Source organism: Chrysochloris asiatica, unplaced genomic scaffold (assembly GCF_000296735.1).
Source record: "Chrysochloris asiatica unplaced genomic scaffold, ChrAsi1.0 scaffold00003, whole genome shotgun sequence".
Classification (NCBI taxonomy): domain Eukaryota; kingdom Metazoa; phylum Chordata; class Mammalia; order Afrosoricida; family Chrysochloridae; genus Chrysochloris; species Chrysochloris asiatica.
Genome location: NW_006408521.1, coordinates 46,941,109 through 46,964,161, shown reverse-complemented (window position 1 = coordinate 46,964,161; position 23,053 = coordinate 46,941,109). Strand labels below are relative to the sequence as shown.

The 23,053-nt window shown below is 47.1% G+C and overlaps 1 protein-coding gene across 1 annotated transcript in view; it reads right to left on the bottom strand.

Annotated features, from left to right (window-relative positions):
* Positions 1-20,652, bottom strand: part of SLC18A2 (solute carrier family 18 (vesicular monoamine transporter), member 2) — a 38,514-nt gene extending 17,862 nt beyond the window's left edge. The window contains exons 1-10 of the mRNA XM_006831392.1: positions 20,593-20,652; positions 20,050-20,184; positions 18,118-18,469; positions 7,401-7,459; positions 7,041-7,124; positions 6,682-6,774; positions 5,635-5,724; positions 5,487-5,530; positions 5,358-5,418; positions 1,794-1,889 (exon numbers count right to left, since the gene is read on the bottom strand). Coding sequence (XP_006831455.1) covers positions 1,794-1,889; positions 5,358-5,418; positions 5,487-5,530; positions 5,635-5,724; positions 6,682-6,774; positions 7,041-7,124; positions 7,401-7,459; positions 18,118-18,469; positions 20,050-20,170 — 1,000 coding nt within the window. The 5' untranslated portion in view covers positions 20,171-20,184; positions 20,593-20,652. The remainder of the gene's footprint in view (positions 1-1,793; positions 1,890-5,357; positions 5,419-5,486; positions 5,531-5,634; positions 5,725-6,681; positions 6,775-7,040; positions 7,125-7,400; positions 7,460-18,117; positions 18,470-20,049; positions 20,185-20,592) is intronic.
* Between the last annotated feature and the right edge of the window lie 2,401 nt (positions 20,653-23,053).

Genomic DNA, 23,053 nt, shown 5'->3' with positions numbered 1-23,053 from the left:
AGATGATTTACTTGAAAAATGGTTTTAGAACACTTGGCCAGTCATACAGAAACAAACAAACAAACACTAGATTCCATACAGATTTAAAATTTTAATGTAAAAAAAAAAAAAAAGCCATAAATCTATTAGAAGAAAATCCGGGTATTAAAAAAGAAATCTTGGCATGGGAAAGGTCTTTTTGGGTTTGACTTGAGATTCCCATGTTATAAAAGGGAGACTGCTGGCATTGGAAATGTTCTGAGTGGCAAGCAATACTATCAGTAAATTCAAAAGGCAAAGTGGGGTAAATATTTGCAAGACATTTACGAAAGCAGCCGGATCTCACCAGGCAAAGAACACAAAATCAGAAAGCAAAGGACAAAGTATATTCATAATAAATTCATAGTCAAGAAAATACATACATATGAGAAGAAGCTGTTTCCCAAGTGAAAGTGCTGAGCAAGTGGCCAGCACAGCGGAGAAACCACTCACAGTGCATCACCACTGAGAACGCTCATTAACTAGAGTGGAAGAGAAGGTGCCGGGAGTGAAAGCAACTGTCTCCTCCGCAGCCACCTTGAATACTAGGAAGTGGTAGAACGGTGGCCTCAGATTTCTAAAGGAAAATTATCTCCAACCAAGAATAATATGCTCAGACTGATTACATCATCCAAGTGCAAGGTGGGTATGAAAACATTTGCAGATGTGCAGAGTCTCAGAGGACCTGACCTTCCATGAGCCTCTTTGAGAAAGCTGCTGGAGGATGTGTTCCATGACAGTGTGGGAGTGAAAAAAGAAAGAGCAATACAGGGGAGAGGGAGCCAGAGAACAGAAGGGAAGCAGAGAAGATGCCAGGACGGTGGGGAGAAAAGTCCCAGGACAGGTTGGAGAGCAACAAGTCTAGGCTGGAGCCAGAGGCCAGAGTAATCTAGGACAAATTTAGAAAGCCTTCCATCTCTGCCAGGGAGTTTGGGGGATATGTTCGTAAATACTGCTATTCCTAAGATTTTCATTAGCCAATTTTTTTCAGAAGTAGATCATCAGATTTTTTGCCTAAAAGAAGATGAAGGTGTCCAAATCTGACACCGGGGTCAGGGAAAGCAGGGACAGAGACCGCTGCTTTTTCATTAGTTTTAAAATTAAGTACATGTGTGACATTGATCAAATTTATCATACATGTGCTGATAAATGCAAGACCATCTGGAAAAAGATATACAGAACTGTTAACAGTGGAGTCCTGGTGCGGTACTGTAGGATAAGCAGTGGACCACAGGTCAGTTTGAACTGCAAGACGGCACTTAATAACAACAAAAACAACATCATTATACTGCAGGGAGAGGAGAGATGGACAAGGCAGTTTTTGATTTTCACTTCTTCGATTTGTGTACTTTAATTTTCTTATAATAAACATACTCGTTTTCTCACGTAAAAACCATTTTAAAAAGTCATGCTCTTAAGAGTTAAATTTGTTCTTAGTCTCTCTCACATAAATTCTATTGCTGTCCAAGTGTATTTAGTAGGACTAATTGTGGTCAGGAAGATAGAGAGATGCTAATCTAGCTCTCCTTTCTCCTCTCTGTCCAGGTCTAATGCCTCTATATTCATTCTCTATCCATCATGTATGACACAAAAAATGGAACCAAAACTGACCTCAAAGCTCACCGTCGCTCTAAGCACTGCCCCCAAGATATCCAACAGAAGTAATCATTTTACTGTTTCAGTACCACGGTTCTACAGGACTACAGCGATGGGACCCCTCCCCCCACCCTCCGCCACTTGGAGTAAAAGTTCCAGAAGCAGGAGGACCTGCTTACCCAGCTGCCACTTGTGGGAACACATGGTTTCCATCATCCATATGGGCAGAGCCGGCTCCAGCATGGCGATGGCCATGTTTGCAAAGCAGATGGACCCTGGAAGGAAGGAAGAAGGTAAGAGCACATCATCTTGGATCTCGAAAGCCCTCTATAGCTCAAAACACAGTTAAACCGAAGTACACTCAGCTAGGAGAGTTAGCTCAGATACCCAGAACTTCTTTTCCTACTTTGGTAAGAAAAAGATAAGAATAAAAAGTCAAGGATATAAACAAAGAAGGGTGTTGAGGGTGTTGATTTTAATCAACTGGAATCCCAAAGTCAAAAAGTTTGGAGCCTTACAGATCACTTGGTTTCACCTTCAATAATTGATTAATGAAGAAAGGGTCTTCCAATTTATTAGTGAAGTAACTTGCTTGGTTGTGTGGATAATGACAAGCTATGGACAACACTGCAAAGTATGAATATTCCGGAACACTTAATTGTGCTCATGAGGAACTTGTACATAAACCAAGAGGCAGTTGTTAAAATAGAACAAGGGAACACCAAATGGTTTAAAATTAGGAAAAGTGTGTGCCAGGGTTGTATTCTTTCACCATACTTATTCAATCTTTAGGCTGAGCAAATATCCGAGAAGCTGGATTATCTGAAGAAAAAAGTGGCATCAGGATTGGAGGAAGACTCATTATCAACCTGCAATATGCAGATGATGCAACTCTGCTTGCTGAAATTGATGAGGACTTAAAATACTGATGAAGATCAAAGACCACAGCCTTCGGTATGGGTTGCATCTCAATGTAAAGAAAACAAAAATCCTCATCACTGGGTCAATAAACAACATCCATATAAATTGAGAGATTGAAGTTGTCAAAGACTTCATTTTGCTCTGATCAACCATCAACACTCATGGAAGCAGCAGTCAAGAAATCAAATGACGTATTGCATTAGGCAAATCTGCTGCACAAGACCTCTTTAGAGTGCTGAAGAGCAAAGATGTCAGCTTGAGGACTGAGGTGCGCCTGACCCAAGCCATGGTATTTTCAGTAACCTCATATGCATGCGAAAGTTGGACAGTGAATAAAGAAGACCATAGAAGAATTGACGCACTTGAGTTATGGTGTTGAAGAATATTAAAAATACCATAACTGCCAAAAGAACAAAAAGATCTGTGTTGCAAAAAGTACAGCCAGAGTGCTTCTTGGAGGCCAGGATGGCCAGACTTTGTCTTTCATACTTAAGACATACTGTCAGGAGGGACCAGTCACTGGAGAAGGATATCATGTCTGGTAAAGTGGAGGGTCAGAGGAAGACCCCCAACAAGATGGATTAGCACAGTGGCGGCAGCGATGGGCTGAGACATAGCAACAATTGTATGGTTGGTGCAGGACTGGGCAGTGTTTTCATTCTGCCATGCACAGGATCTCTATGTGTTGGTGCCAACTCGATGGCACCTAACAACAACTTGCTTGAAGTCACCCAGCAGTGCCCAGACCATATACAGATGGCCACCTGAGGTTCTTGCATCTATCTCTTCATGTACCGCAACACAGATTTTTTTTTTTTTTTTCAATGCTACCCTAGGTTCCAGAAAATCTCAGAAGACTCGAGTACATTATGTACAGTTGTGGAGTTGAGGGTTCTTCTTCAAAAATCAAAGACATCGATAGGACATCTGTGTTCATAGTCATTATCACTCCGTGGATCAGAACGCTTTGTAAAATCAGAACCTTCTAGAAAAAGACCCATAGAACAGTCCCTGGTTGTTCTGGGAGCTGCTTCCTGTGCTGTGTCCCTTTGGAACCTCTAATTTGTTAGAACCTCAATTCAGAGAACATTGTACAATCATGACTAAAGTGCTCACAAAAACAAGGAAGACTTCTTCGTTCTTTGTGACATTTAAAGGTGGAACACAGAAATGACAGTGAGATGTGACTGGACTCTCTCCACCCACCTTGCCCTCAGCTCCCTCCCCCAGTTAAAGCCTGACATTTAGTGCTGGGTGGATTCTTCTATTTTCTTCCATGAGCAGGGGCGCCACAAACAAATAATTACTGTCAATTCAATTGCCATGGTGACCCTGTGTGTGTCAGAGAAGAACTGTGCTCCGTTGGAGTTTCAATGACTAATATTTCAGAGCTAGATCTCCAGGTCTTTCTTCCAAGGTGCCTCTGGGTGGACTTGAACCCCCAACCTTTGGGTTAGCAGCTGATCCTCATTAGATGCACCACCCAGGGTCTCCTAGAAGCAGGACAGTGAGGTTCCAAGCAAGCCAGAAGGCGAGGCGCCCAATCTGCATGGAGCTGCCCAGATGTCTGCCTCAGGGACCAGGAGTTACATTTTGGAGTCCCACCTCACCCGACCCTCTTCGTCCCCATCCAGTCAGTCAGTCCCCAGGGTTCCAAGGACATCTGGAAATCCTGGAATTCTCACTGCATCTTGACAGAACAAAGGGAGAGTCCCCGCTGTGTGAGGAGGCCACTATACCACGTATACAACAGCATGGTGTCCAGGGTCTAACCAGGAGTATGGACATGCTGCCCTGACCAAAGATGGCAGGAGATGGTGAAACAAAAGCAGCCTAGAGGCTAAAAGGGGCTGGGGTTGAATGACCTGAGGTGGGGCATGTGCTCTGTTCCCTTGGGCCCCGCTGGACCGTTGTATCTGTGAACCAGCTTAGACAAATCTAACCTTCATTGGGGAGAAACAGGAAGGCCTGAGGCCACACTCAGGACCCCCACTAATGACACCCTAGTCCAACAGCCCAAGGTGGGGTTGTTGTGAGGCAGCCCCAAGTCTGGCAGAGGACATGAGGGGACATGGTGGCCCCTGCCACCAGGATGGTGTTGGGTGAATGTAACCCATTATTCTTCCCAAGAGCCCCAGAACCTCGAGCTTCTTTGTAGTCCACCAAGGCCAAGAAACCAAAGGTATGGACTTCTCTGGAAGGGCATTTTGTGGGCTGGCCTCTCTGTTGTTCTTTGGGGAGAGCAGAAAGAGAGCCCCCTCCTGGCTCTCTGGGGCTCTGTTGTCTGTCTGTCCCTCTGCCTACAAGCCAGGATGATTTAGACTGCCCACGCAATGCCTGCAGGCGGGTCAAAGTCAGTGTTGTCCTTTGACAAACACAGAGAGGAAACCTGGCCCAAAACAAACCTCTGGTAGGGCATGTCTGTGACCCCAGTTGTCAGTCCACAACATGTCTGCAAGCTCCATGTATACCCTTGTCATCTGCCCCAAATGAAAACCAGAAAATGAGCCTGGCTGAGTGCCAGCAACGAATAGTGGAGGTGGAGCCCAACTGGGACTTGTAACCTCCCGGCCTGCTCTGTGTGTGGTGTGATGTAGTCCGATGCAGAAGCTCTGGTGGTCCCTGCAAGGCTGATGGAGAAAGGCTATGTGTGCTTGTAAAGATTTACAGTCTCAGAAATCCTAGGGAGCTGCCCTGGAGGGTTGCTAGGAGCTGAAATTGACGGTGAGAGTGGGAAACCCAATGTTTTCTGAAACTGGTCCCTCCCCACCGCATGCGGCCAGCCCCCGTAGTCCAGTGACTGAGAAGATCACCCAGCCCACCTGCGGCAATGAGAATGTATGGGTCCCTCAGCAGGGTGGTTATCGGAGTCCCCTTCTGACTCTGTCAAACAGAAAACAGAGTTAACAGAGTCCAGCGGCCACCTCGAACCCTCATCCCCCACTGCTTACCTCTGGCTGCACCTGGGATGGCTGGAGGACAAAGACCTGAATGGCTGTAAAGAAAAAGACAACACCCTTTACAGAAAGCAGATGTGGCCCAAACACAGCCATCACATGAGCCATAGCCACGGCCAAGGTGCCACTTAGGCTCACTGACCTCCATCCAAAAGCACCAAGGCAGCCAGGACCAGGAATGGCGCGGTCTTCCCCACAAATTCGTACAGCACACTCCCGAAGGTGGGGCCCACTGCAAGGAGGAGAAAGGGATTGGTGCCAGCCAGCATCAGATCAATCAATAAGCAAGGTAAGCACAGACTTACTTGTGCTTACTTACTAATCTGTAGTGACCAATTTTACACATTTCACCACATCAAGGATTTGGTTGGCATCTCTGTCACTTTCCTACAGAATCAAAGCCTCGTTTCACATTTATGATCTCAGACAAGGACAGAATACCCAGTAAGCAAGGTAAGCATGAACTTCCTTGTGATGATTACTAATCTGAAGTGACCAGTTCCACATGGATTTCACTACATCTTTGACTCACAGTGACCCACAGGTTAAAGTAGAACCTCCCCATGGGGTTTCCAAAGCTACAGATGCTTACAGAAGCATACGGCCACGTCTTTCTCCCTTGGAGCTGGAACTGCTGATGGGTTAAAACCATGAGCCTTTTGGATACCAGCTGAGTGCTTAACTATTGGCACCAGGGTTTTTAAACCCCCGAACACACAAGAATGACAGGTCAGGAGTGTAAACGACAAGGGGAAGGATGGAAGTCTCCTCTCAGGGAAGATAATGTGTCCCTAGTGTAGGAGGGGCTCCCACTGTCCCGGAGAACCATTATGAGCTAGACTCCACTTTACAGCAGTGGGGTGGGTGGGGAGTCTCCTAGGGCTGATGGAGTAGACAGACGTCAATGGTTAGAAGTTTCTGTCTAATCTAAACTCACAGAACGTGTGAGATGACCTCAGAAGTCCATCCTCTTGAACCTCTTTGTTTTACGCATGGGCCCCATGATGTTTGGGATTTGCTGGAGGTCACCCAGCCCAGGTTCTCCACTTCTTTCTCAAAGCCTCCAGGAAAGTGGGAACAGACAAGAAGGGAGCTGGGCCATCTGTCTATGAATGTGAACTTGGCATCACTGTGGGTCCAACTCTGACAGCCCCACCCCCACCCCGCCCAGCACAGTGCTCTTACCCACCTAAGACGCCCATGGCCAGGCCTCCCAAGGCAATCCCCATGGCGTTTCCTCTCTCCTGGTCATCGGTGTACACGCTGGCAAGCATGCCCATGCCTAAACACGAAGAGACACCATGAAACCAGCTCTGGAGACACCAAAAGAATCATCCTAGGCTCCTTCCCAAATCTGTCAAATTGACTAAAATGTAAGGCCACAGCAGATCCCAAGAGGACCATGGGCAGTTTCTTCCAAAGCGCCCCCATCCCTCAGTACCTTGATTCCTGAATTATTACAGTTGCTTTTGTAAGGGCTCAGCTAACCAGGGCCACGCTGGTGGTTCCCTCCAAATCACAGGTGTACTCAGGGATCACCCCACCTACCAGCCACAGAAGAGCAGGAGGAACCAATGCCCTGCAGGGCCCTGGCGATCAGCAGCATGGCGTAGGTGCTGGAGAAGGCAAACACTGCAGGAGAACAGAGCAGGGCTTGGTCAGGCCCATCCCAGGATGCTGTCTGCACACAGCGTACCCCAGGGCAACTGCTGGAGCCCTTTCACAAACCAGTGGTATTTGTTCATTCGTAAGCACATTGGACGTTTGCTCTTTTCAGACCTCTCCCTGAACTCCTTTCTGCAGGTTTTACCAACAAGAAAACACTCTGGGTTGTTTTCCTGCTCCCTAGCTCCAGGTTGTCAGAGCTCATCGGGACCCACACCCAGAAGGCAGACATAAGACACTTACTAATGGTGGAGATAAACATGATGCAGAAGCCCGCAAACATTGGAATTGGGTAGCCGATCCTACAAAACAGAACCACAAAAACAGTCTGGTCACTGCTGGGTATATTTTTTAAGGCTTGAGATTGATTCGGTCTTCCTTACCCTTTGGGATTAAGCGGATAAGTGCTTGGTCAACTTCTCTGAAAATTCATCTTCTTGGTGCTTCCGACATGACCTTTTTTTTGTTTGACTGTCTTGAAACATGAATACATTTATGGATTGCCACTCGCAACAGAAATTTCTCTAGAATAAATGTTAACACAATATTGGCAAGTAACCCAGAACACATCCAAAAATCCATGGCCCAATTTCAGTGACTTTTTAGATGATTATGACAGGGTTTGCGAGAGTTTTCCCAAAGGGACCACTGCAATCCAATGATGCGGGTACCAAGGTATCCAGTGGGTCCCCAAGCAGCAGCAGTGACTGCACAGCATCAAAGGAGTGTTAAGAAGCAAGATTTACAAATCTGCCTTTATGTGGACCCCGACCAGGCCGGCTTAGAAAGAGAGAACTCGTTTACTGTGCAAAAATTCAAACCACTAACCATGCAGGGCTCTACCATCATGACCTCAAGGGGTGATGGGATATCTGGCCTTATGGACCACACACCCAGCTGAAAACCAAGACCCACCGAGTCTCCTTTCAGCCCCGTGGAGAGACCACCACCCAGCTCCCAGGACTGAAATGAGTCTGAAATGAGAGATATGGATCAGAAACGCCCAAGCCTGGTGCCCGGGATATGGTCTACAATCAGTTGTCATCAAGGTGACTCCAACTCATGATGAACCAATGGTGTCAATAGCTGAGTTTTCAGAAGTAGCTCACCTGGCCTTTCTTCTGAGGTGGCTGTAAGTGGGCTTGAACCTCCAACTTAACAGACAAATACGTTAACTGTCTACAGCACACAGGGACTCCAGAATACAGCAGATGCTTCAGGAATGGTGTTTTCTCTCACTTTCTCCCTTCTTTTCTAATTCTACTCTGTTATGCAGACAACTTCATTCCTGCTGTCCAGGTGAGTATGAGGGTCTCCTGCCCTGAAGAGACAACGCTGGGAGAACTCTTGTCTTATAATTGGCATGCTACAACTCAGAACAGCCCTGAGCATCTTGGAACTTCTTCTCCCCCCAGTCCTAGACCCTCAGGGACCTAGAGAAGAACCAAATTAGCCCAAGAAAGCACCAGGGCCGTGGTGCCCAGATCCCTGTCACTCAACCTGGAACACCAGGTACCAGTAGAAACCACACTAACAACACTTCATAAGGGTCACTCTCGGTGCTCCACGCAGTTACACCCACCAGCTCAATGATTGGTAAAGCAGATCTGCCCATTTTACAGATGAGAAACTGAGGTACTTGTCATGCATCACAGGGCTAACTTCACGGGGGCCATCCCCACCAGTCCAGGACGTTCACCACCTCCTCAGGCAGCCAAAGGGCACATACCATATGTGACTTTCAATAGGACCTTTTCAAAACTTTTTCTTGTCATACTCCTTTTTTCCTTTTTCAGCTGTTTCATGAGCATCCAGAAACCAAATACCAAAAAATATAAATAGCATCTTCAAACTATGGCAGATACCTAGGAGTTCTTCCCCTTGCTCCCCCTCCCCCACCACAAATGCATGTAACGATTTCTCTACTGTGGAATTAGATGAGCTTATACTTCACAAAAGTGGGCTTAATGCCAGTCAGGTAAACCAAGAAAGATTCTGGGCTGTGAACTGAAATTTTCAAGTGACAGTTTCTCAGTCTCAGCCAGCCTCAAGCTAACTGGTCTGTGGTCCTTACTCTTGTAGACCAAAGAATGGATTCAGAGTCCCGTGGTCCCACCCTGAACATGAACTTCTGGAAAGTTCCAGGAAACTCTGAGATGAGAAACTTCCAGCACTACTATGACATGTCTTCTAAAAGAATAGGCGTATTTCTTCAGGCCTCCCTGGGACATACGTAAGACTCAGCCTGTGATGATTAGGGCTTTATGTCGATTTAGCTGGACCAGGATTCTCAGTGGCTTAGAGTTAAAATGTAATAATTCTCCATGAAGAGATCTAATATAATGTAATCACTCCTCTGAGGGGATATGCTACGAGTAGCCAATCATTGAAGGGAGATTTCCTCGGGGAGTGTGGTCTACAATATCTTTCATCTTATAAAGATAAAAGGAGAGAGAAATGAGCAGAGAGAGGAACCTACTATCATCAGAAAAGAAGAGTCGGGAATGGAGTATGTACTTCGTACGTGGGCTCACTCCCTGTGAAGCTCCAGGGGAAAATTGCTGCCAAGATACTAGAGATCTCTAAAGAATGCTGGGCTGACAGATGCTGAAAGGAGACGAGGACCTTTCCCCAGAGCCGACAGAGAGAAAGCCTCCCTACTGAGCTGGTGCCCCGTATTTGGACTTCTAACCTCCTAAACTGTGAGAAAATATATTTCTGCTTGTGAAAGTCCCCCCCCCCCCGTCCTTTGTGGGACTGCTGTTAGAGCAGCGCTAGAAATCAAAGACACAGTTCTTCCAACATCATAGTTGGAAAATCTAGTCTTTGAAGATGTGACAAAGTTGTTGGAACTAAGAATTACGTCTTCTGTTACGAATTGCTCATTTTGGCTCTTCAATAAGGCTTCTTTCTACTGGCCCCAAGGGCATCCCTGGATTCTGTAGTAAATAAAACACTGTTGGTCCCTCACAGACTACAGGCAGAAGGCCTGGGACATTTCAGGACAAAATGAACTACATATGATAACCCCAGCAATGCAGCCTGGTCACTGGTCAGGGAACTAGGCTGACTCCTACAAGTGGGCTATAGCCACTGATGCCCTTTCTTATCAGGAGACTCCAGAATTCTCCTTGGCCATAAGTACAGACTGGCGCATGGGATTCCTACAAGTCCATGTGTAAATGGTTTTATTCCTACTTTTCAGATGACAATGGCTCAGGCTCAGGGAAGCTAAGTAAGTCATTTGCCCAAAATCCAGGGCAAAAAGCACATCTTGAGTGTCTGCGGTCCTGCCAGGCTGCAGTTGGGGAGAAGGCGCATAAGTGAGTGGAATGGAAGGTCCCGTTTCATTTAAAACCAGAGCGTTCCATGTCCACATGGCTGTGTGCCTTGGATGAATGCTTTTCCTCTAGACTGGGTTTTATTTAGAAGTGCTACAGTTGCTGCTTCGTAAGTCCTTTGGGATGTTAACCAGGCAGGTATGGAATAATCAAATGGCAAAGCAAAAGGAAACACAAAGACTAGCCAACCCATCCCCTCATCTTAGATGAGAACATGCGGTTCAGGGATGAAGTGGTTCATTCGGCATCAGAGAGAAGCTTCTTCTGGTGAAGACTACTGGGCTTACACTGCTTCCTCCACGATATGGAAACACACATGTACCCCAAATTCTCACACTGACCAAACTGCCAAGAACGCAGAGCTCAGCCTTGACGCAAAGACCCTCCATTCTGGATCTCCCTGCTCAAATGCTCCAGGCCACTCACCCACCCACCTTCCATGGGCTGTTTGGTGTCCAAAGGTTAGGGAGTGATGGGCAGAATGCCAAATCCTTTCTCCTTCCCCACGATGTCTCCTAAATGGACAGAAACTGAAGGACATTAGTCATAAATGCTCCCTTGTCTCAATTCAATGTCAGGTCAATTAAAGTATTACTAATCAGAGCTCGATCTCGTGAGGTAAACCTGTAACCAAATGTCCCCCTATGTTGTGAGTCATCCTGGCCTACAGGCATCATCTACAGACCACCAGGGAGCAGCTAATTCAATTCCAGAAAGACTCAGAATTATACACTGAAGCCCCAGCAAAATGTACAATACAATAAACGTTAGGGCAATGAGACAGTGAAACCAGCGAGAGGCGGACCCTGTCGGGACAGCCTTGTTTTTCTGGGTCTCAGAATTTGTCCACCTTTGACAGGTGCAATTTTACCACTTTTCCACTGCTCTCTAGCAGTGGGAAATATTTGCATTTTCCTCCTCTGGCAAGTTGCCTGCCTTACAGATGCTCCAGCTGTCATAGATAGCTTTTACTGTATATGCTCAATCATCAGCGGAGAAACCCCACATTCTGACATAGTCTCTGGCGAGCAGTATTTTTTCTGTAATGCTGATGCCTAGTGTCTCTTTATGATAGAGACAGAGGGATGGTCCAATCTCAGACCAAGGCCACGGTTCCTTCTACACTGGTAAAAGATAAATACAAGGCCATCAAGCAAGGGGTGGCATGACAATGAAGTGCTAGGCTGCTAACCAAAAGGTCGGCAGTCAGTCGATTGGTGGGAAAAAAGACTGAGCTCAGCTTCCATCAAGATTTCAGCCTAGGAAACCCTATGAGACAGTTCTACTCTGTCACTTAAGATTTTTATGAGTCAGAACTGGCTCAACAGCATCCACACAATGGAGACACAACTAAGGCCAGATGAGACAAAAGCTAACATTTGCCTCTTCAATTTTCTCAACACTCTACTAAAAGGTGGTAACTGAACAGCAACTGAACAGCAACAGTCAGTGGAACAATATTTTAAGTGTATTTAGGTCAAAGTAAAAAAGGAGCTCTGGTAGAGTAGTGGGTAATGAGTTAGGCTGCTAACCACAAAATCAGCAGTTCAAATCTATCAGCTGCTTCACAGAAGACAGTTGAGACTTTCAGCTCCCATCAAGATTTACAGCCTGGGAAACCTCATCCAAGGTTACTATGAATCGGAATTGACTCCTCGGCACACCACCACCACCAGGTCATAATAAGAATTTTATTGTGAATCATTCAGTTAAAAATAATTAAAAAAAAAAAAAAAAATCCGGGGGTCTGCCAGTCTTTTTCAGTTATTAGAAGTGTACAGGGCCACAGATTTCTGACAGAGCTGAGTGTGACCCCTGCTCCCTGACACACAGCTGCAGGAGAGACGTTCTCCTTGGAAAATGCCCTCATTCCACTACCAGTGTCTCCTGACTTCAGATGCAAAGACTCAGTCATGCCCGCCTGCCATGCTCACGACATCTAGGACAGAAAATCCCCCTGAAAAACAGCTGGTTTCCCTGTCCCCGGAGGAACTGAAAAGGTCACTGCTCATTTCTGTAAGGCCCACTGCAGACCCAAACTGGCTCCAGCCAGAGGAAACATCCCCCCAGCAGATTCTGTTTGTGCTGTTACGCCTGTGGCTTCCTCCTTGTCGTTCAGATGTGAGCTAAGATTTGGGGGGGTGGGGGGTAATTGGCTTTCAAATATATGAGGTAACTATGGAAATAAATTAAGCCACTGACGCTGACTTGATAGAAAGCAGAACATTGAGACAATGACAAGAGGAAGCCGAGGGAGCTGGTCCCACCCAAGGGAATTAACTCTTTCCCAAGCCGACTGGTTTGTGGGAGATCTTTGGGTTCTAAAGATACAACCATTATTTAAACCGTAGGCTAAGCAAGAAAAAACACAATGCCAGAGTGTTCGCCTGATTCATGGAAGACAGAAAACAAAAATGTTTATAGGCATTTTCAGTTTTTCTGCCTAAAACACTCCTTTCATGTATATATGTATCAAATTCAATTATTGGACTTAACAATGGTATGGTTGGTAAGTTTGTGTGCCGTGGAGTTGGTTCCCATTCATAGCGACGCTATACAGGGTTTCTGAAGCAGTATATCTTTACTGGAGCAGAAAGCCTCATCTTTCTTCCATGGAACCACTGGTAGTTTTGAACTATTAACCTTGAAGTTAGCAGTCTGACTTGTAAATACTACACTACCAGAGCTCCTTAGTAGGTGTTATGAATATAACTCCCTCTCCATACGATAAACACTGGATTGTGAACCATAAGGTCAGCGGTTCGAACTCACCAGCTACACCATGAGAGACAGCTGAGGCTCTCTGCTCCCACAAAGATTTACAGCCTTGGAAACCCTATACAGGGTGGCTATGAATTGGAACCGACTCCATGGCACCTAACTACCATCACCACCTTTTTATAGGTAAGGGCAATCGTGAAATAAAGCGTTAACATGGAATTAACAAATAAGTCACATGAACCTCGAAGTCAGTTTGGAAAGTGTGTTAGTGTGTATGTGATTATGAAGGACATCAACAGGAACAGACTGCTCTTCAAAGGTCCCTGAAGATGAAAAGAAACTGGAATGACTTGCATTGTATTCCCAGCCAAATGCAAGCCTAAACTCTTCCTAAGAACTGTTAGTATCTGAGGGTTTTGCATGAGACCTTAGCTACATTTCCATTGTGATATTTATACCCTGCTCACAAAAGTTATACACAATGAGGCACCAGGACCTGTGATTATGGGGGCCCAAGTGGTGATGTGGGGTGTCTCAATACAGAGTTTGACTCATTTAAGGCAAGAAGTTTTAGTGGCTCTAGCCAGCCGCGCTCTAGGTGGCCATCCCAGGTGTCTTTGGGAGTACAAGGTTATCTTCCCTGCACGGCCCAAAGCACTGAGAGATGTTGGGAAGCTGGACTAGGTCACAGCAATGGTGGGAAAGAATATGATTGTTGTGTTGGGTTGAGGTTGTACAGAAGAGAATCCAGGCCCTAAGACCAGGCTGGTTTTCTCCCCTCCTGCCCAGCGCAATCAACACTTGCTGTTCTGGCTTTTAACTAGTTCCGCTGGGTACCAGCAGCAGGGAGGCCAGGTAGATTCAGGAAAGATAGATTTGACCTGAATTCTTTACTTACAGTAGCAAAGAGTACAAGCTAAATAACGATCTCAAAACCTCATTGTTGTCTATTCGACTCCAACTCATAGCGACCCTACAGGATAGACCAGAAACTGCCCCCATAGGTTTCCAAGATGGCAAATCTTTACAGAAACAGACAACTTCATCTTTCTCCCTTGAAGTGGCTGGTGGGCTAGAACCACCCACCTTTCAGTCAGAAGCCCAATGATTTACCCACAGCACCACCAGGGGTCCTACATGATAGCAAGCAAGCAGAAAGAAAAGGGAGGCAGGAAAGGACAGAGTTTGAATCCCAGCAGAAGAGCCTGGACACCTGCTCAGTCCAGTCACTACCAGGTAAAGACTTCCTCCTCTCAGAGCTGCAAACTCCTGCACCTGTAAGATACTAGGACTGGCCCCAAAGCCTTTCACACGTATCTTCCAGCTCTAATGCTCCCATTTAAGTCGAAACCCATACTAACCACCTTCAAAATGATGTTTCAACACACGTTTACAAATGTGAGCAGTATGTGACAACATTTATATTGAGGATGTGACCGGCACAAATGATATCAGAAGACCGTTAGCAAAGGACTCACGGGGGAAGACTGTGGAAAGGCAAGTGGACTGCATTTGTCCCATCTCTACTACCGTGTCCATCTGAACTGTGGACAAGCAGAGCCGTGGAGTGCCCAGGAGAGCTGAAAACCCCCAAGTTCTTTTCTCCCTGACTTAGAAAAAATTAGACAAATTACAACTCATGTCAGGGTGGAAGAGACAACAGAGTTCACTCAATTGCGTTTCCTACTCTGGATACTGAACGTGGTTTGCATCTCCACATTACAAAGCAGCAGCCAAAGACGAGCATCATTTTGAGACTTGCTGGGGAACCAGTTGGGAATCAATTTTTGCTCTAGGTAATTGCCAAAGTTGATTACTCACCCTAAGGAGAGACTAAATTTCACAGGTCACAAAGCAAAATTAGGTTTCTCCCGGAACACAATATTTTGGAGCCTTAAACCTGAGCCTTGGGTGGCTTTCCTGTCAAAGAGTGTCGAGTATTTCGCAAGGGGTTCAAGCTCACTCATTTTCAACAAGCCATTTTGCAACGAAAACAAGAATGAGTTTTTTTTTTTTTTTTAAGCTTTTCATTTTCCATTTACATTTAGAAGATTGGAATACTCCCATCATTTCAGCCAAGATTCCAAGTATTACACTCTACCGCTAGTAACATTCATGCCCAAACTATGGGCAAGGCATTATTATGATAATCATCTCCTCAATTTTCACGAGTAGTATTTGAGCTGTTTGCTTTCTCAATATACAAAAACCCTAAGCCGTTTTCTGTAATTATACCAGATGCACTTTAAAGAGGGCTCTCCATTTTGAAAAAGAAAACAAGCTGCAACTACTAAAGTCTGTTTAGTTTCCCCCCTGGTTGTAATGCTGCTTCTCGTGGGGGCTCACAGCCTGCCATGGCTGGGCGAATTTGTTCAGCATATTTTATGCTGTAGCATTACCACATTGCTAAAGACAGAGAGGAAGGCCAGGCATGATTTGGGATCATTTAAAAGGTTTCAATGGTGCCACTCGGTTCAGAATGGAGTCCTGGTGTGGCACCGCAGGAAACTTAAGGTTGGTGGTTCAAACCCACCAGCTGCTCCTTGGAAATACTATTCAGGGTCCCTATGAGTTGGAACAGACTCACCAGCACTTAACAACAACACTCAATTCAGAAAATCAAATACTTAAAATGTGCTCCCATCCAATTGACCATGGGTAGGGCAAAAGCAACTTCCTTGTGTCTAAGAACAACTCTTTAAGCCCTGCCACCACCACCCGCCCCTAAGACCAGCTTCATGGGTACACAACCTATGAGTCACATAGGGGTCCAAGTTCAGAAGGGCCCCCCACTGAGTTTAGTACTCTGCTACCACCATCCTGAAATTCTTCATGTTGTTGTTGTTGTTGTTGGTAAATGCCACAGAGCCAGTTCAAAGCACCGCATTGGTGGTGATGGTGGTGGGCTGTCAAAGCGATTCTGACTCATAGCAACCTGTATAGAGTTTCTGAGGCAGTAAATAGTTATGGGAACAGAAAGCCTCATCTTTTTCCCATGGAGCAGCTAATGGATTCAAACTGCTGACTTTGCAGTTAGCAGCCCAACTTGTAACTGCTACGCTATCAGGGTTCCTTCATTTGTTGTTGCTGATAAGTGCCTTCAAGTCAGGTCCGACTCATAGCGTTCCTGTATAGGGTTCCCGAGGAGTGGCTGGTAAGTTTGAACTGCCAATTTTGTGGTTCAAACCAATCTTGAGGTGGAGTGCTTATCCTACAGTACCACACGAGGACTCCATAATTATGTATTGTTGTTGTTGTTAAGTGTTGTCAAGTCAGTTCCAACTCAAAGCAACCCTGTATAGGGTTTCCATTCCAAGGAATAGCAGGTGAGCTTGAACTGCTGTCCTTGTGGTTCAAATCGACCTTGCAGTCCAGCGCATTAACCTACAGCACTACATCCTTCAAAAAGTTTGTGGAAAAGTAGAACTATAAGATAACTGAATTTTTCCAAAAACTTTTTTTTTTAAACTTTTTATTGTGAATTACGTGTTAGTTTACATGGGTGAATCCATAAACTTTTGAAACTCCTTCATGGCCAGTCCTACTATCCCCTCCCCCATGCTAAAGCCTGGCTTATTATAAAGAACCCCCCCCTACTCCCAGCCTGGTGTGGCATTGTAGGATCAGCACTGGACTGTGAACCACAAGGTCCGCAGTTCAAACCCACCCACTGCTCCTCGGAAGCCCTATGCAGGGTTGCTATGAATGGAAACCGACTCGTTGGAACTCGACAACAAACCCCAGCCTGCCGGGCTGACCCACTCACAATCTCACTTGGCACACTTGATTCTTCAACTTTGTTTCTCTGTAATCCCACAACAGAATCGCATTCCACTTGGGTCTCCTGTAGTTGAACCAGTCTCAGACTCCCGGCCCTGTCCTCCCCGTTCACTGCCCTCCTGAGGCTCGCTCATGTGTTCATTTCTGTCCCTCAGCTTTGGCTTGGCTCATGTTTCGGTAGGATGCTCTCACTTCCTTCTCTAGCCTTGATTGCATTTCAACATCTGGAGTTGCACTGTCCTACCACACAGCAGCCTGCCACCATCTGCTCCCAGGCCCCAGCTCCCCTCTCCTTCCTCTGACGTCTTCCTGGGACTGCTTCATCTCCTCAACTTCCAGTTCTTTGGAACAAAATCTTCCATCTCATCCTGTGCTTTGAACCCCACATGCCAGGCATTGCTGGGCCATCTCAGCTGTCAAAGGATAAATACTGACTGGATGGTCACCAACAATGGGAAAATGAATAATCATTTCTTTTCATCCAGAATATACAGATTAATATAAAGCAGTTTGAATTAGGTGGACAAGGGCCTCTGTTTGCTTGTCCTTTGTATGTGTAGACAAAGGTAAGTGACAATCATCCTGCACATGACCTTAGCACCAGGTAAGGCATTTGCCTGCTCACCAATATCAGCCATCTTTTCCAACATTTCCCACCCAGCCATCTAATGGAGCCTCTACCATGGCAGTTCTACAGAAAACCATCCGGCTTTCTATAAGGAAGTTATCTTCTCTCCCAAAGCGAGTAAAGGTCATTTGGTACATGAAATTCAATGACAGTCTTGGTGTCGGCTGAGTCCTTATTCCCTAAGGGTTGTTTGGATAAAGGTACTTACGACTCGTCATTTAGACAAAACCAAGTTCTCTCACTTAGGCCGGTCCTCTTTATTCTGTCTTTTAAAAAATATTGTCTTGCTTTTCAAGTAACAGAGGGAGAAGTGACAACGTGGTACTAATGGAAGAGATCATGTTCAGTGAAAGACCGAGAGACCAGGGGGACCAGACTGGTCTCACCTACCACAGAGTTCAGATGCTGACCCATCAATAAAACCAGACTCCTACGGGGGAAAGGAGCTTGGAATGCTAGAAAACATTTGGACTACCAAAAGATCACCTACCTATTGGTCAGCAGTCCGATGAACGGGTTCGTGAGGAGCTGGACCGTGGCCTTAGAGGCGAACAGCAGACCCACTTGGACGTTTTCATTCAGGAGGTCTTTGTCTTCCCTGGGGCAGTCAGAAGGGGCAGTAGACGTGTTAGCTACCATATGCTGTGTGGTGGTCTTATGCAGTTGTACCAGTGGAGGGATTCCGGTGGCATTTCCAGTGGTCATGGTGGAGTGGTCATAATAGGAGAAAATGTTCTGAAAGCTGCCCGTGGTAGAGGGTGTGAGCCCTGGCTTGGTGGTCTGGATTTCCGTGGTGTTTTTCTCGTGTTCGATGCTGTACAAGTAACTAGGAATGATGGGTACTGGGGATGAGGAGAACAGGAAGTGGTGATCAGCCTGAACGTGCCCCCAGCACTAAAACTAGCAAAGTACCGTCACATCAAATGGCAAACAAGGTCCAGAGAAGAGACATGTATCACCAAAAATGAGACCCCCCTGGTCTGCTGACAGCATTGATGTAGGAACAAGTTCCCATTAGTTCACCAAATAGCACAAAAGCCCAGGGAGCAGTAGATGTTCTGTCTAGTCTCAGGAGCAGCTACTTTGCCAATTACCCCAGTCCCAGAGATGTTGTTCGTTTCCTTTCATTTGTGGAGTTTATCATTACAGGACTCCTTCAACAGGAATACGGGGGATGTGGCCAAGTCAGTTCTGACCTGAGGTCAACGTGCCTTCATAGAAAGAGAGGCTCAAGACATTCAGAAGAATGAATCAAGGAAACAGAAACTGAAATTTTATTATGTGCCTCAGAAAATAGTAATCAGCAGGAAGTCATCATTGAGAAATTCAGCAAAAGGCTCAGACTTCTATTTCATGAGTGGATATCTGCATTTTTCATGCAACCTGGTTGAGTTAAGAATTCCTAACAGCCCCAGTAGTGTAGTGGATTATGACCTGAGCTGCTAACCAGCTGCAAGCTACCAGTCATTCCATAGGAGAAAAAGGAGGCTTTCTGCTCCCGTAAAGATGTACAGCCTTGGAAACCCTGCATAAGGTCGTTATGAGGCGTATCTGACTCAGTGGCACGCAACAACCACCACCACCACCACTTTCAAAAAGGACAAGCAAGATCCTTTAATGCTCTGGAAGCTCTGTGATAACAGAGCATTAATGACAAAGGAGAAATGAGACCTTTGCCACTGGGCAGGGCCAGCCACTCAGCTCTAGACACACCTTTCAGGGAAAACCTATTTGCTGCTCTGAAAACAGTGTCTGAAGTAACCGTACAAATGGGAGCCATTCTTAGAGCACAAACCCACCGGGTACCCAAATGAGAAATGATTTTTCATTGATTAAAAATTGAGGTCCTTTTAAGGAAAATAATGCCAAACACATACTTTTCTGCTCAGGGAGCTAATTAAGTTCTGGCTATCAATTATTGAGTTTAAAAAAAACTATTATATGCAATGGTTGAAACCAACACTTCAAATTGCTCTTGAGATAGGTTCTAAAATGTTTCACTCTGAAATCATTCTCCAACAGAATTTTTTTTTTTTTTTTTTGGAGGGAGGGCTGTTAATGGGTTTCTTTGTTACGTTGAATTAACTCACCTTTGGGGCAGGATAGTAATAATCAATATAACATTATTCTGAACTCTAGGAATTGCTTCTCCTTTATAGAAATCTTTTTTCATAAAATAAAGAGGGCAGGGGAAGCAGGGTAGTATCAAGAGGAACCATACGTTCTGAGTCTTATCGGATGTCACATTTTGACGTGACCACCAGGAAAGAAAACCACAAGCCCAACTCCTACAAACCCAGCGAGGCAGAGGGGGACGCATTCCTGCAGCGCCTGTTCAACTTTAGGAGCTGCCGTTTGCGCTAGGGGAAGGGGAGCGCCCGCGGCATCTGCCCACAGTCGGGGGCACCCAGCCCATACGTACCCACGACAGTGAGAAGCATGTTGTCCAGCAGCAGCGCGAGGAACACGATGAACAGGATGATCTTCCGCGAGTGGCGGCTCTCCTGAAGCCAGCGGAACCGCGCCAGCTCGCTCAGGGACATGGCTCAGGAGCTGGCTGCGGGCGCAGCGTGTGGTGAGGAGCCACAGAGGGGCTGGGGACACCCCTGCGCCCGACCCCCAATACCCAACTGAAGAAGGGACAGCCTGAGGGCCCACGGAGAGCGGCCGGGAACTGCCCCACCCTCAGCTCACTTGCCCCGCGCGCGCCCCTAAGTGAGCCGTCGGGTACCGAACCTGCGGCTCACGAGCTCCCACTTCTCCGTCTGTTTCTTCGGAGTGCTCGGGAAGCGCTGGGAGACACCTCGGACTGCGCGTCCTGCGCCCTGGCTTTTTGGAGCCACCCCGGAAACCCGTGTGCGGAGCTTTGGGGACCCTCCCTGCCCTCCCGGGGCCTCGCTAGGCTCCTCACCCGGGCTTTTCCTCTAACTCGTGCCCCGCCGGCCGGGAGCAGGTCACCCGTTACCTCGGGGTCGCCTGCCGACGCGGCTACTGGAGTCCTCCTCCGTGCCCGCGCCACCGCCCGTCCGGGTGGCTCCGGGTCTCAGTCTCCGCCCCGAGCGCCCGGCGGTCGATTACGGGGTCCAGCCCTGACGTCACGGCCAGCACGGAGCTGGGCGGGGGGCTGGGACGCCCCGGCTTCCGCCCACCTTCGCTGTCGCTGGCAGGGGTGGGGCAGCCGCCTGGGTGACGGCGCGCCTCCTGCCCTCTGTGCGCCCCCAAATCCCGCGCTCCCTCCACCAAACGCAGGGGTGCCCAGACTGCTGCGTGCCACGGCGCCCTGAACACAGACCCTGTCCGGGGCCCCGCGCGTGGCTGCGCACTATGGGTGGAAGAGGCAGGGGTGCAGAGTGAGGGGACAGGGGTCCAGAAGTCAGGGACCCTAGTGCTCTTCTGGCCCCCAGTCCCGATCAGAGCAGTTTGAGCCCAATCATGTGGCCTATGAATTTATGAAGACGTCGGAGCGAGTGGGCTGGACAAAGGAAGAGGGTGTTGGGACTCAAACAGAACCCCTCTTTCCTGAAGAGAGGCCCCTTGCCTACCAGTGTCTCCAACTTCTGCTGTCTGACTCGGAGTGCGCCTTCGGGGTGATGTGGAAAAGGGGAAAGGCGACACCTCTCAGCATCGCTCCACCATGGGAGTACGGAGCCCAGATCTCGGAAAGTGGAAGCAATGTCCTCCATCCCCACTCCTGGGCCTCTAGGGCCACAAGGACCACCTTGCGGAGGGGCACCCGGTGGGAAAGGCTCAGGGGCACCCCGTGGAAAAGGCTCAGGGGCAATTGTCCCCAGACCCTTGATGCTGCACACACCTCCCCATGCTAGACCAATGGGTGAGGGACAGGGTAAAAGATTTGGTTAAGGGTGACAACAAACCTTGTTTGTGGTTGATCACAGCTGTCCCCCTCACTACTCAGTGGTAAGGGTCCACCTTTGATTTGCATGTCCCTTCATTTTATAATTGTTAGCACCACCCAGAGGCATCGTGGATGAAAAGTCTGGCTATCTACTCCAGAAAAATACAAACCAAAAACCAAGCCCACTGTTGGATCAGTAGCTCAGTAGATCCAACTAATAGCCCCCCTGTATAGGGTTTTCAAGGGGCAGTTGGTGGATTTGAACCTCCAACCTGTGGTTAGCAGTCCAGTGCTTACCCTACAGTGCCACACCAGTATAGTGTTTTGTTGTTGTTAAGAACTGCTGAGTAGGTTCTTACTCATGGCAACCCTGTATATGATTTCTGAGGAGGGGTTGGAGGGTTTGAACTGCTGACTTTATGGTTACCACTCCTGTGTTATAGGGTTTGTTGTTGTTAAGTGCCCTCAAAATTGTTCTGACTCATAGCGACCCTGTATAGGGTTTCCAAGGAGTGGCTAGTGGGTTTGAATTGCTGACCACATGGTTAGCAGTCTAGTGCTTATCCTACAGCAAGCACCTCACCAGGACTCTGACATACGGTTTGGTGGTAGTGGTGGTGTTTGTGTGCCGTGGAGTCAGTTCAGACTTATAGTGACCCCGAATAGGGTTTCCAAGGCTATAAATCTCTATAGGAACAACAACAACAAAAAAAACCCTCATCTTTCTTCCCCATGGAGCAACTGGTAGATTTGAACTGCTGACCTTGAAGTTAGCAGCCCAGCTTGCGACCCACTAGCTGCTAGGGCTCCTTGCTATAGGGTTTATTGGTCGTTTTAAGTGTTGTCGAGTCAGTTCTGTCTCATAGTTACTGTGTATAGGGTATAGGGTTTCCGAGAAGTGGTTGATGAGTTTGAACCACCAACCCTGAGGTTCAAACCAACTTTTGATTCCAGTGCCTATTCTACAGTGCCACAGGTTTGTTGTTGTTGTTGTTAAGTTCTGTCAAATCAGTTCCAACTCCTAGGGCCCTGTATAGGGTTTCTGAGAAGCAGCTGATGAGTTTGTACCACTGACCCTGTGGCTCAAACTGACCTTGCGGTCCAGCTCATTAATGCACATCGCCACACCAGGACTCCAAAAGTAAATCTTCATAGGCGCAGACAGCATCATCTTCCTCCCACAAAGCAGTTAGTTGATGGGTTTGCAGTGCAGATCTTTTGGGTAGGCCCAATGCCTAATCCACAGAGCCACCAGCGTTCCTGAAAACCGGCCATTGGAAACCTATGGAGCTCAGTTCTTCTCTGACACACATGGTAGAAATTGATTCCACAGCGAAGGTTTGTTTTCAGTTTATAAACAGGAAAAATCAATAGATGTGCTCAGACATAGTTGGAGCTCTGGGGGTCTTTCTAGGGCTTGAGGAGCAGAAGTCGTTTGCTGGGAAAGGTGCTTAGACTAAACGCTATCCTGTGGCAGCCTGTCCGCAGAACAGAGTCTGGCCTCGTTTTATTACCGTTGGCTTGTGTTCAGTTGGAGATGGCTCAGTGAAGCCGTGTGTGTTATGTGTTG